Below are 13,813 nucleotides of genomic sequence, written 5' to 3' on the forward strand. Positions count from 1 at the left end.
TTTTTTTGTTTGTTTTGCATGACCATTTGTTTAAGTGCATGGGCCTCTAAATTTTTTGCACAGCCAGCTCAGTTTACTGTGCAGCCACATGGTCACACCTACCAATACATACTGTTATGTAAAGATGCATCTATGAAAGGTAGGTTACGAGGACAAGGTCATGTGCGTTTTTCCTCTTATGTGTTCCCTCACCGCCTGCCAGAAGCCCAGTCTGGCATATATATCCTTCCGGACTCAGCCAGCTCAGTCAGTAAGGGGTGCTACTGAGCCATTCTTGGCAATGGACATTGAAGCTTCTTCACCTAGCAGGCCCTTGCTAACCTTGATGCTTCTTCCAAGTGGTATTTAACATGGAGAAATACCGATTCATCAGCTGAGGAAGGATGGTAGGTGGTAATCAGCAGGAGGTTTTCTTGCCCATGTTTGACCTGATACCATGAGACTTAATGGGGTCCAGACTCAATGTTGGGGACTCCTCCGGCCACTCCCTCCTGACTGTATATGCCACCAACTCTGATGGATCTGTCCTGCCAGATGTGGTAATGGGAGTCTGGGACATTAGCTGAACAGTATGATTATGTGAGTATGTCAATGTCAGATTGCTGCCTGAAGTAGTCTGGGGGACAGCTCTCCTGATTTTAACACCTGTCTCCAAGTGTTAGTGAGGAGGATTTTGCAGGGTCAGCAGGATGTACCACCTGATTCTATTCTTATCATAGTGGTTTTGATACAACTGAGTGGCTTGTTAGGCCATTTCAGAGGGCAGTCCATGTCCCAATGCAGCAAGACCTGGACAATATCCAGGCTTGGGCTGACAAGTGGCAAGTAACATTTGTGCTCCACAAGTGTCAGGCAATGACCATGTTCAATGGCATTACCATCACTGAATCCCCCACTATCAACATCCATTGATCAGAAACTGAACTGGACTAGCCTTATAAATACTATAGCTACAAGAGTAGGTCAGAGGCTAGGAATCATGTGGCGAGTAACTCACCTCCTGACTCCCCTAAGCCTGTTTGCCATCTACAAGGCACAAGTCAGGAATGTGACGGAATATTTCCCACTTGCCTGGATGTGTGCAGCTCCTACAACACTGAAGAAGCTGGACACCATCCAGGACAAAGTAGTCCGCTTGATTGACACCACATGCACAAACATTCACTCCCTACACCACCGAAGGACAGTAGCAGCAGTGTGAACCATCTACAAGATGCACTGCAGGAATTCACTAAGATTCCTTAGACAGCACCTTCAAAACCCATGACCACTACCACCTAAAAGGACAAAGGCAGCAGATAGATGGGAATGCCACCAACTAGAAGTTCCCCTCCAAGTCACTCACCATCCTGACTTGGAAATAATTCGACCTTCCTTCACTGTCGCTAGGTCAAAATCCTGGACTCCCTAACAGCACTGTGGGTGTCCCTACACCACACGGACTGCAGCGTTTCAAGAAGGCAGCTCACCACCACCTTCTCAAGGACAACTAGGGATGGGCAATAAATGCTGGCCCAGCCAGCGAAGCCCACACCTATGAATGAATTTTTTAAAAGTTAAGAGTCAAGACTTGTTTTTTTTTATTATTCATCATGGGATGTGAGCGTCGCTGGCTAAGCTAGCATTTATTGTCTATCCCTAGTTGCCCTTGAGAAGACTGAATCACTGCAGTCTACCTGGTGTAGGTACACCCACAGTGTTGTTAGGGAGGGGGTTCCAGGATTTTGATTCAGCGATAGTGAAGGAACGGTGATATATTTACAAGTCAGGATGATGAGTGGCTTGGAGGGGAACTTCCAGGTAGTGGTATTCCCATGTATCTGTTGCCCTTGTCCTTCCAGGTGGTAGCGGTCGTGGGTTTGGAAGGTACTGTCTAAGGAGGTTTGGTGAGTTCCAGCAGTGCATCTTATAGATGGTACACACTGCTGCCACTGTGCATCGGTGGTGGAGGGAGTGAATGTTTGTGGATAGGGGCCAGTCAAGCAGGCTGCTTTGTTCTGGATGGTGTCAAGCCTCTTGCGTGTTGTTGGAGCTGCACTCATCCAGGCAACCGGAGAATATTTCATCGCACTCCTGACTTGTGCCTTGTAGATGGTGGACAGGTTTTGGTGAATCAGGAGGTGAGTTATTCATTGCAGGATTCCTAGCCTCTGACCTGCTCTTGTCGTCACGGTATTTATATGGCCAGTCTAGTTCATTTTCTGGTCAATGGTAACCTCCAGGATGTTGAAAGTGGAGGATTTAGCAGTGATAATGCCATTGAATGTCAAGGGATGATGGTTAGATATTCTCTTGTTGGAGATGATCATTGCCTGGCACTTGTGTGGCACGAATGTTACTTAACACTTGTCAGCCCAAGCCTGGATATTGTCCAAGTTTGAGTCTGGAGTCATATACAAACAAGTCAAGCTAAAGAGAGCAGATCTTATTCCCTAAAATACATTAGTGAACCAAATGGGTTTTTATGATATTTTCTTGATCTCCTTTATTAATGCTAACTTCTTGTTCCTGACTTAATTAACCAAATTTAAATTCCTCAATGGCTGTGGTGGGGTTTGAACTCTGGTCCCCAGATCATTCATTCAAATGTCTGTCTACTCCAGTAACGCAGCCACTATACTACTGTACCTCCCCTTTAAGGGATTGCCAACTGGCATGAAGTGGCAGCTACTCATCAAATTTCCCATGCTTGTCACTCCTAATCTCTGAGCCACAAACTCTAGCTCATCCACAACTCTGCTGCCACATCCCATCCTGAGCTAAGTCCCACACACTTCCCTCTAACGCCTCCCCATCCCCCAAATTAGTGACTTCGCAATTCTCATTCTTCTTTACATATTTCTATAGAGACAGAATTATCTGCCATCTCCAACCTCCGCTAGATTTTTGAGATCCCAAAAATTCTGATCTCTTTATTGCTTGTGTTCTGGTTTCTCAATTCCCCCCATGTTCTGTTTTCTCAGTTGCCCTGTGTTCTAATATGTGTTCTCTGCTATGTCCCCTTGCTAGGACTGTTTGATGTTGGATGTGAAAGGTGCACCTCAGGCTGTGACAGAAATCTGCTCCTTCCAGGATGATCTGCAGGAATTTGAAATGATTGATGACACAGACGACATGGAGGAAACAGAGCTGCTGCCCTCGCCCTCTGCCACAACCATCCAACAGACCCGACCTTCCACCTTAAACCTTGCCACTCCACTCTCCCACTCACAGGTTGGTGAGGCAGCAAAACGCTCAGAGGAGAAAGATGATAGAAAAAAGGAAAAGATCATTCACTCAGAAAAGCAGTGTGACAATTTGGGATTCACCAGTTATCACGGTCATTATAAAACCTGTTCCCTGATGGCTGAGGGGTGCACAACATGTAATAGATAGCATGGTACTGAGTCATAGAGACCCAGAGGGTCCCAGGTTGCATCTCTGTGTAAAGTTATCTGATCTTGAGGTGCTGTGTTAAAACTCTGCCTTTAGGACTGGGAAAAGGATTGAAATATCAGCCTGGAATCCCATTCTTGATCAGTGTCCAGTGACAACCCATCTCTCACCCCTACTTAGTGCACTAGGTGGTGATGGCACAGTGATCAAAAGCCTGCTCCTGGTCACCATCTAGGATTAAACATGGGGCATGTGGGAGTTACTGTAGTAGTGAAAGCGGGGGCTGTACCGTTGGGACAGTCTACACCTGAACCGTGCTGGGACCGGTGTTCTAACGAGCTGCATAACTAGGTAAGTAGAGATGGTTTAAAACTAAATAGTGAGGGCAAGGGATCAAATTTGGAAAGATATGGTAAATAAAAGAGTAGAGAAAAGATAAAAGAGGAAGGTATTAATGTGGGAAATAATAAACAGGCTGTGGCAGGAAGGGGCAGAGAATACAGGGAATACAAATCTAAGAGTAAATCAGCAGATAATGCTAGAGGTTACAAAAATAACAAAGGAACAAAACTAAAGGCTCTGTATCTGAATGTAATTAGCATTCAAAACAAAACAGATGAATTGATAGCGCATATAGATATAAAGCAAGTTCAATCTAATAGCCATTACAGAGACATGGCTGTAGGATGACATAGGTTGGGACCTGAATATTGAAGGGTACATGACATTTAGGAAGGATAGGAAGCTAGGAAATGGTGGAGGGGTGGCTCTATTAATTAGTGATGGTATTAGCACATTAGAGATGAATGAACTAAGTTTAGGAAACCAGGGCCAGAATATTGCCGTCAGCATGTGGGGGCGGGCCCGACACGCAAAGTGGTGCAAGATGATGTCGGGCGCCCCCCGAACTGTCAAAAGGCCTATTAAGGCCATTAGGAAATGAATTAAGCCAATTAAGAGTGCTGCTCGCCCAACCGAAGTGGCCTTTGTGTTTATCAGGAAACCTCATCCATGGGCGGGATACGGTTTCTTGAAAGTTTTATTAAATAAATTTTTAAAATTTCCAAAAAATAAAAGCATGGCCCATCTCATGTGACACTGTCACATGAGTGGACATGTTTAGATATCTTTTTAAGTGCTTTATTTAATTAGGGAGATTGCTGCGCTTTTTCACGCACATGCGCAAAAGAGCAAAGGCGCCAACTCTCCCTCCTCTCCCCACCCGCAGAGGTAGCGCTGAGCGCTATCAGCCATGCATCACACTGGGTGAACACCAATTGGCTTGCCCACGTAAAATGGCAGTGCGTAGCCGATTGTGGGCGGCAATCGGCTCCACGCCCAGCCCCCACCCGACATAGGCCCAGGGTATAGAAATGATCTGAGTAGAGATGAGAAATGAGAAAGGCAAGATGTCTCTCGTGGGAGTGGTGTACAGGCCCCCTAACAGTAACCATATGGTAGAATGGGGTATAAAGGAAGAAACAGTGGGAGCTTGTCAGAAATGTACAGTGATAATTGTGGAGGATTTTAACCTGCATATAGACTGGGAAAATCAGATGGGCAAAGGTAGCCTAGATGAGGAATTCATAGAATGTTTTCAGAATAGTTTCTTAGAATAGCACATCCTGATGCCAACCAGAGAGCAGGCTATACTCGGCCTGGTATTGTGCAACAAAATAGGATTAATTAATGACCTCATAATGAAGGCAACCCTAGGTAGCAGTGATCATAACAAGATTAAATTTTATATTCAGTTTGCAGGAGAGAAGAATGTGTCCAAGACTAGTATTTTAAACTTAACTAAGGCAATTATGAGGGCATGAAAGCACAGCTAGCTAAAGTGAACTGGCAAAATAGGTTACGGGATAGGTCAATAAAGATGCAGTGGTGGACTATTAAGGGGATATTTCAGAATACACAGAATAGATACGTTCCAAGGAGAAAGAAAAATTCCAAGGGGAGGAACCATCTGTGGCTAACTAAAAAAATTAAAGGTAGTATCAAACTTAAAGAAAAAGCATACAATTGTGCAAAGAAGTTTGCCAAGTCAGAAGATTGGACAGAATGTATAAAACAGCAAAGAATGACCAAAAGATTGATTAGGAAGGAAAAATTAGAGTATGAGAGAAAGCTAGCTAGAAATATAAAGACAGATAGTAAGAGTTTCTATAAATATTTAAAAGAGAAAAGAGTTAACAAAGTGAGTGTTGGTCCTATAGAAAGTGAGTCTGGGGAATAAATAATGGAAAATATGGAGATGGCAGATGAGTTGAACAGGAATTTTGCATCAGACTTCACTGTAGAAGATACAAGTAACATACCAGAAATAGTTGTAAGTCAGGAAATGGAAGGGAGGGAGGAACTCGGGAAAATTACAATCAACATGGAAGTGGTACTGAGCAAATTGTTGGAGCTGTGGGGTGACAAATCCCCAAATCCTAATGGACTTCATCCTAGTGTCTTAAAAGAAGTAGCTAGTGACATTGTTGATGTGGTTGTTTTAATTTTTCAAAATTCCCGAGATTCAGGGAAGGTTCCACTAGATTGGAAAACAGCAAATGTAGCTCCTTTATTCAACAAGGGAGGGAGACAGAAAGCAGGAAACTACAGGCCAGTTAACTTAACATCTGTCATAGGGAAAATGCTAGAAGCTATTATTAAAGGTGTTATAGCAGAGCACATGGAAAAAATCAGGGTAATCAAACAGGGTGAATATGGCTTTGTGAAAGGGAAATCATGTTTAACCAATATATTGGATTTCTTTGAAGAAGTGACATGTGCTGTGGATAAAGGGGAATTGATGGATGTATTGTATTTCGATTTCCAGAAGGCTTTGATAAAGTGCCACATCAAAGGTTACTGCGGAAAATAAAATCTCATGCTGTGGGGGTGACATATTGGCATGGATAAAAGATTAGCTAACTGGAAACAGAGGATAGGCATAAATGGGCCTTTCCTGGTTGGCAAAATGTGAAGAGTGGTGTGCCGCAAGGATCAGTGCTGGGACCTCAACTTTTTATAATTTATATAAATGATTTGGATGAAGGGACCAAACCAGCATGGTTGCTGAATTTGCTGATGACACAAAGATAAGTAGGATAATAAGATATGAAGAGGACATAAGGAGGTTACAAGGGTATATAGATAGGTTAAGTGAGTGGGAAAAGATCTGGAAAATGAAGTATAACGTGGAATTGATCATTTTGGCAGGAAAAATAAAAAAGAAGCATATTATCTAAATGGTGAGAGATTGCAGAGCTCTGAAATGCAGAGGGATCTAGGTGTCCTAGTGCACGAATTGCAAACGGCTAGTATGGAAGTACAGCAAGTAATTAGGAAAGCTAAGTTATACAGGGCATTGGTGAGACCGCGTCTGGAGTACTGTGTAAGGTTTACTAAACTAATACCTAGATTGGGTGGGTTGTCTTATGATGAAAGGTAGGACAGGCTAGGCTTGAATCCGCTGGAGTTTAGAAGAGTAAAGCTTCTTGATTGAAACATATAAGATCCTAAGGGGTCTTGACAGGGTCAATATGGAGAGGATAGTCCGTCCCGCTTGTGGGAGAATCTATTACTAGCGGCCACTATTTAAAAGTAAGGGGTAACCCATTTAGGACAGAGATGAGGAGAATTTTTTTCTCTGAGGGCTGAGAGTCTCTGGAACACTCTTCCTCAAAAGCTGATGGAAGCAGCCTTTCAATATTTTTAAGGCAGAGGTAAATAGATTTTTGATAAGCAAGAGGGCGAAAGGTTATGGAGAGTAGGCAGGAGCGTGGAGTTGAGGTTACAATCATGACAGCCATGATTTTATTGAATGGCAGAGCAGGCTCGAAGGGCCGATTTGAGTGGCCTACTCCTGCTTATAATCTGTATGTTCGTATGTTACTTTGGGCCAGGCGCCAAATAGTAACCGATGCCTCACACAGGTGTGTCTTTAGATAGTCATGGTGTTGCCTGCATTCTTCACACTTGTTCCTGTTCTTTTTTCAGGATTCTCTCAATAACAATGCCAGTTTCTCTCCCAGGAAAGCTAGCTGGCAGGAAACACTGCTCCATTCCTCTAGTGGTGAGTAACAACCTGTTTCTAAGTAGTTTTCCCCCAGGAAGGTCATCAGTGGGAGGTAAGAGGGTAGGAGCTCCCCATCTTTTCTCCATCTTCACACATTGTCCGAAGGGGTCAATAACATAAGGAAAGTGTTACTGAATAAGAACTATCATTTCAACACTTCAGCAACAGGAACAAACACAGAACTTGTCCTTAAAGCTCAATGTCCAACTGCAATAAGATGTGACTTTTTCCTCAGTTTGTTGATCTCTTTCAGTCTCCAAAAGCCACATATTTCCTGTCTCATTGCCTTGAATACCTCCCCAATGCCTGCTGTATGGCATAGTTGAGATCACTAGTGAATCACTGGCGTGCATTGTGTTGAGGTGACCCATTGCATCAACCAGACAAACATTTTAAAAATGCCGTCACTCACAACAACAAATTTCAATACACTTCCAACACCTCACTTTGAATCCTGCTCGACTGAAGACATAAATGAAGGAACGAAGGTGATGCCAGGGCACTGGAGGATTGCAAATGTTACACCCCTCTTCAAAAAAGACAAGAGGGATAAACCAGGCGACTACACACCAGTCAGCCCAACGTCAGAGTCATTGGGGAAATTTTTAGTGACAATGACCCAAGACAAAATTCATTGATATTTAAAAAAGTATGGATTAATAGATGAAATTCAGCACAGATTTGTTGAAGTCAATTTGCATTTGACTAACTTAATTGAGTTCTTTGAATGATGTAATTGAGAGGGTGGATGAGCGTAATGTAGTTGACGTGTACATGGACTTTCAAAAGACGTTTGACAAAGTACCACATAATTAACTTGTTAGCAAAATTAAAAGCCATGAGATTAAAGGGACAGCAATAGCATGGATACAAAATTGGCTGAGGGTTAGAAAGCAGAGAGTAATGGTGAATGCTTGTTTTCCAGACTGGAGGGAAGTATATAGTGCTATTCCCAGGGATCAGTATTAGGACCACTGGTCTTTTTGATATCTATCAATGACCTGAACTTGGGCACAGATGGCATCATTTCAAAGTTTGCAGATGATCCAAACCTTGGGAATGTAGTGAACAGTAAGGAGGACAGTAACAGACTTCAAGGCCAGAATTTTATTTCCTGTGGGTGGGTGCGCGCCTGACCTGTCTGGCCGTGAAATAGCGCGAGATGAGTCATTGCGCACTTGTGCGATATGTCACTTGGCGGGCATGCGCAGCAGTCGGAAGCGTGCCCACCGACAATTAAGTGGGCAATTAAGCCCATTAAGGAGGCGATTGAAAGCAATTTTATGACTGGCGGACAGGCCAATCAGCCGGGCGGCCTTTACATTTTTGCTCAAACCTAGATCCAGGGCAGGATGAAATCTCTGTGGGGAAATGAAATAAGAAGAAATATCTGGGGACTTTTTTTTAATGAGGTATGCTTTCAGGTGCTTGACTGTGCTGCATGGAGATTTTTTGCAGCATCTTTGTTGTTTCGTTTATTCTGTGGAGGTCTGCAGCTCCCTGAGACAGCTGTCTGCCTTCAGGGAGCTCAGTGGAAGCACCCACCAGCACCCGCAGTGACGCTGGCGCCTGTCCTTTCCCCGCCCCCACCGGGCAGTGCTGAGCCTTTCTCAGCGCATGTTTCACCATGGTGGGCTGTTAATTGGCCAGCCAGCGTGAAATCGCAGCCGGGGCCAATTGGCAGGCTCGAGGGCCCATTTCCCATCCACTCCTGGGCCTGCCAATCACGCACGCCCGGCGAGCAAAAAATTCAGGCCCAAGAGTGGTAAAATAGTTAGAGATATGGAAATAAAATTTAAGGCAGAGAAGTGTGGTGATAGATTTTGGTTGGAAGAATGAGGAGAGGCAAAATAAGCTAAATGTTGCAATTCTAAAGTGGTTGTAGGAACAGAGAGCTAGGGGGCAGGTTGCGGGTGGGGAGTGGCGTATGTACACAAATGTTTGTAGGTGGCAGGACAAATTCAGAAAGCTGATTTTTTTAAAATTATGGGATCCTTGCCTTTATTAATTGAGGAATAGAGCATTAAAGCAATGAAATTATTTTAAAACTTAATGAAATGCCGGAGTATTGTGTTCAAAGCTGCTCACCACACTCTGGGATGGATTTCAAGGCCTTTGAGAAGGTTCAGAAGAGATTTATTAGAATGGTACCAGGGATGAGGGACTTTAGTTCTGTGGGGAAATTGGAGAAGCTGGGGGTTATTCTCCTTGGAGCAGAGAATTATTTGATAGAGGTGATCAAAATCCTGAGCAATTTTGATAGAATAAAAAAGGAGAAACTATTTCCAGTGACAGATGGGTCAGCAACTAGGGGACTCAGATCTAAGGTGATTGGCAAAAAAACCAGAATTGATATGAGAAAACACTTTTTTATTATTCAGTGAGTTGTTATGATCTAGAATGCACTGCCTGAAAGGGTAGTGGAAGAAGATTCAATTATATATTCAAAAGAGAATTAGAGAAATACTTGAAGGAAGAAAAATATGAGGATAACGAAGGATGTGGGATTACTTGAATAGTTCTGCTAAAGAGCTGGCACAGACTCAATGCACTGAATGGCCTCCATCTGTGCTGTATCATTGTATGATGTTCTTCTTCTATCCTCTGCCCGAAGACAGGTCCGACCCACAGCATCATGATCTCCACCCAGCCAGAACAGGGAATTGAACCCCATGCTGTTGGCACCAATCTAGTCCATGCTGGCTGTCCAGCCAACAGGCCCACCAAGGTGTCCAAGTTGTTGTGGCAACATACACTTTTATACGCATGTTATAGCCTAGAGCTGTGGATAGCGATGGTAGCAGCTCCAATTTCTTTCCATCACATGGCTGACCAGGAATTTCTCCAACTCTTACCGCCTGCCATTGGTATATGTTGGAAGGATTTCCAAGTTGATACTCAATCTGTTTAGCTGTATTATGAACTCACCTCCCTTGGCCATCAAGTCCTGGAGTGGGACTTGAACCTGGAGCTTCTAGCTTAGAGGTTACCCACTGCGCCACAAGACTTCTTTCTGTGAAGTTACTTTCTGGGTTTTAAGAATTGCACCAGAAATGAATTTCCATCAGTTTCAACTCAGTCCATATGATTTAGTATCATCAATGAGAGTTGTGACACATGGAACTTTCAACACCTTCAGGGGAGGGGGGTGGAGAGAGAGTCAATGCCTTCAAAGTGAGTGGGAGGGGGTGCAGGGTTGGTGAAAGAAAGCCAAAAGAATCAGGATTCCGTCTGCAGAGGGTAGTGGACTGTTCTTCTCACATTTCCTCAAAGAACTCAGTTAGATTTCAGATACAATAAACCTTATACAAACCCATGCAACCTAATCTTAATTAAGCCTTGTCTTTCCAAGTGTGTGTGAATTTTATCTCCTATTACAGCCTCTAGAGATTCCCCACTGTTGGGGTTAGGACTCTGGCTACCTGCTACCCCACCCCCATTTTGAGCAGAGATGTTCTATCTAATTACAGTTCCCTAAAGGCTCCCATATCCTCCATTATCTACCTGCCCACATTGTTTTCAAGGTTGAGATCCGGGTCTGTCTCCTTGATCCGAAAAGAAATCGGGACACATTGTTGAAACTCCTCCTCTTCTTTGGCACTTAGATTATTTATACCGCAGTTTATGTTTGAATAAATCAAGTCACTCATCATTAAGGCCCTCTAGTTCCAGAAATTTTATGCAGTTACTTACATATGTCTCTGTCTGTTTAGTGGTTCTGTACTGAAATCCTTAAAGAGTATTAAGAATGGAAATTGTTCTTAGTTGAGACGGTTTTTCAGTTAGAAAATGGGGGCAAAAATGACCAAGTTCACAAAGGTAAGTCTGTGTCTAAGGATGTCTGAAAAGTGTCAAATGCCACATCAAAAGCTGAGTGGAAATCTGGAACACTCTTTCCCCCAAAAAGCTGTTGAACTGAAATTCAATTGAAAATGCCAAAAGTGAGGTTGATTGATTTTTGGTAGGCAAGAGAATTAAGGGTCACAGAACGAAAGAGGGTAGACAAAGTTAAGATACAGTTCAGTCATGATCTAATTGAATAGTGGACCAGATTGGAGGGGCCTCGTGGCCTACCCTTGTTCCTATGGGCTCAGATGAATTTTGATCCTATATTTTCCTTCTTATTCCTTAATTGTAACCAAAATAAATTCAGATTTTGCAACATTCGTTCAACTGTCAGTCTTTGGGACCAGATGGTTAACAGGTCAGGTGGATTTTTTTTTTTTACTCATTCTTGGAATGTGGATGTCACTGGCTAGGCCAGCATTTATTGTCCGTAGATAAAAACAAAAAACTGCGGATGCTGGAAATCCAAAACAAAAACAGAATTACCTGGAAAAACTCAGCAGGTCTGGCAGCATCAGTGGAGAAGAAAAGAGTTGATGTTTCGAGTCCTCATGACCCTTTGACAGAACTAGGTGAATCCAAGTAGAGGGGTGAAATATAAGCTGGTTTAAGGTTGGGTGGGGGGGGGGGGCGGGGGGCGGGGAGGTGGTTGGGTGGGGGGAGAGAATTGGAGGGGGGGTGATGTGGTTGTAGGGACAAACAAGCAGTGATAGAAGCAGATCATCAAAAGATGTCACAGACAACAGAACAAAAGAACACATAGGTGTCGAAGTTGGTGATATTATCTAAACGAGTGTGCTAATTAAGAATGGATGGTAGGGCACTCGAGGTATAGCTCTAGTGGGGGTGGGGGGAGCATAAAAGATTTAAAAATATTTAAAAATAATGGAAATAGGTGGGAAAAAGAAAAATCTATATAATTTATTGGAAAAAAACAAAAGGAAGGGGGAAGAAACAGAAAGGGGGTGGGGATGGAGGAGGGAGGTCAAGACCTAAAGTTGTTGAATTCAATATTCAGTCCGGAAGGCTGTAAAGTGCCTAGTCAGAAGATGAGGTGTTGTTCCTCCAGTTTGCGTTGGGCTTCACTGGAACAATGCAGCAAGCCAAGGATAGACATGTGGGCAAGAGAGCAGAGTGGAGTGTTGAAATGGCAAGCAACAGGGAGGTTTGGGTCATTCTTGCAGACAGACCGCAGGTGTTCTGCAAAGCGGTCGCCCAGTTTACGTTTGGTCTCTCCAATGTAGAGGAGACTGCATTGGGAGCAACGAATGCAGTAGACTAAGTTGGGGGAAATGCAAGTGAAATGTTGCTTCACTTGATAGGAGTGTTTGGGCCCTTGGACGGTGAGGAGAGAGGAAGTGAAGGGGCAGGTGTTACATCTTTTGCGTGGGCATGGGGTGGTGCCATAGGTGGGGGCTGAGAAGTAGGGGATGATGGAGGAGTGGACCAGAGTGTCCCGGAGGGAACGATCCCTACGGAATGCTGAAAGTGGGGGTGAAGGGAAGATGTGTTTGGTGGTGGCATCATGCTGGAGTTGGCGGAAATGGCGGAGGATGATCCTTTGAATGTGGAGGCTGGTGGGGTGATAAGTGAGGACAAGGGGGACCCTATCATGTTTATGGGAGGGAGGAGAAGGCGTGAGGGCGGATGCACAGGAGATGGGCCGGACATGGTTGAGGGCCCTGTCAACGACCGTGGGTGGAAAACCTCGGTTAAGGAAGAAGGAGAACATGTCAGTGGAACTGTTTTTGAAGGTAGCATCATCGGAACAGATGCGACGGAGGCGAAGGAACTGAGAGAATGGGATGGAGTCCTTACAGGAAGCGGGGTGTGAGGAGCTGTAGTCAAGGTAGCTGCGGGAGTCGGTAGGCTTGTAATGGATATTGGTGGACAGTCTATCACCAGAGATTGAGACAGCGAGGTCAAGGAAGGGAAGGGAAGTGTCAGAGATGGACCACGTGAAAATGATGGAGGGGTGGAGATTGGAAGCAAAATTAATAAATTTTTCCAAGTCCCGACGAGAGCACGAAGCAGCACCGAGGTAATCATCGATGTACCGGAGAAAGAGTTGTGGAAGGGGGCCGGAGTATGTCTGGAACAAGGAATGTTCCACATACCCCATAAAGAGACAGGCATAGCTGGGGCCCATGCAGGTACCCATAGCCACACCTTTTATTTGGAGGAAGTGAGAGGAGTTGAAGGAGAAATTGTTCAGCGTGAGAACAAGTTCAGCCAGACGGAGGAGAGTAGTGGTGGATGGGGATTGTTCGGGCCTCTGTTCGAGGAAGAAGCTAAGGGCCCTCAGACCATCCTGGTGGGGGATGGAGGTGTAGAGGGATTGGACATCCATGGTGAAGAGGAAGCGGTTGGGGCCAGGGAACTGGAAATTGTTGATGTGACCTAAAGTGTCAGAGGAATCATGGATGTAGGTGGGAAGAGACTGGACAAGGAGAGAGAGAAGGGAGTCAAGATAACGAGAAATGAGTTCCATGGGGCAGGAGCAAGCTGACACGATCGGTCTAC

General features: G+C 44.3%; 1 protein-coding gene across 1 annotated transcript in view; it reads left to right on the plus strand.

Moving 5' to 3' along the window:
* Positions 1-13,813, plus strand: part of mapk8ip2 (mitogen-activated protein kinase 8 interacting protein 2) — a 70,977-nt gene that overhangs the window by 35,618 nt on the left and 21,546 nt on the right. The window contains exons 3-4 of the mRNA XM_041203124.1: positions 3,010-3,213; positions 7,366-7,441. Coding sequence (XP_041059058.1) covers positions 3,010-3,213; positions 7,366-7,441 — 280 coding nt within the window. The remainder of the gene's footprint in view (positions 1-3,009; positions 3,214-7,365; positions 7,442-13,813) is intronic.

This window comes from Carcharodon carcharias, chromosome 13 (assembly GCF_017639515.1).
Source record: "Carcharodon carcharias isolate sCarCar2 chromosome 13, sCarCar2.pri, whole genome shotgun sequence".
Lineage (NCBI taxonomy): Eukaryota > Metazoa > Chordata > Chondrichthyes > Lamniformes > Lamnidae > Carcharodon > Carcharodon carcharias.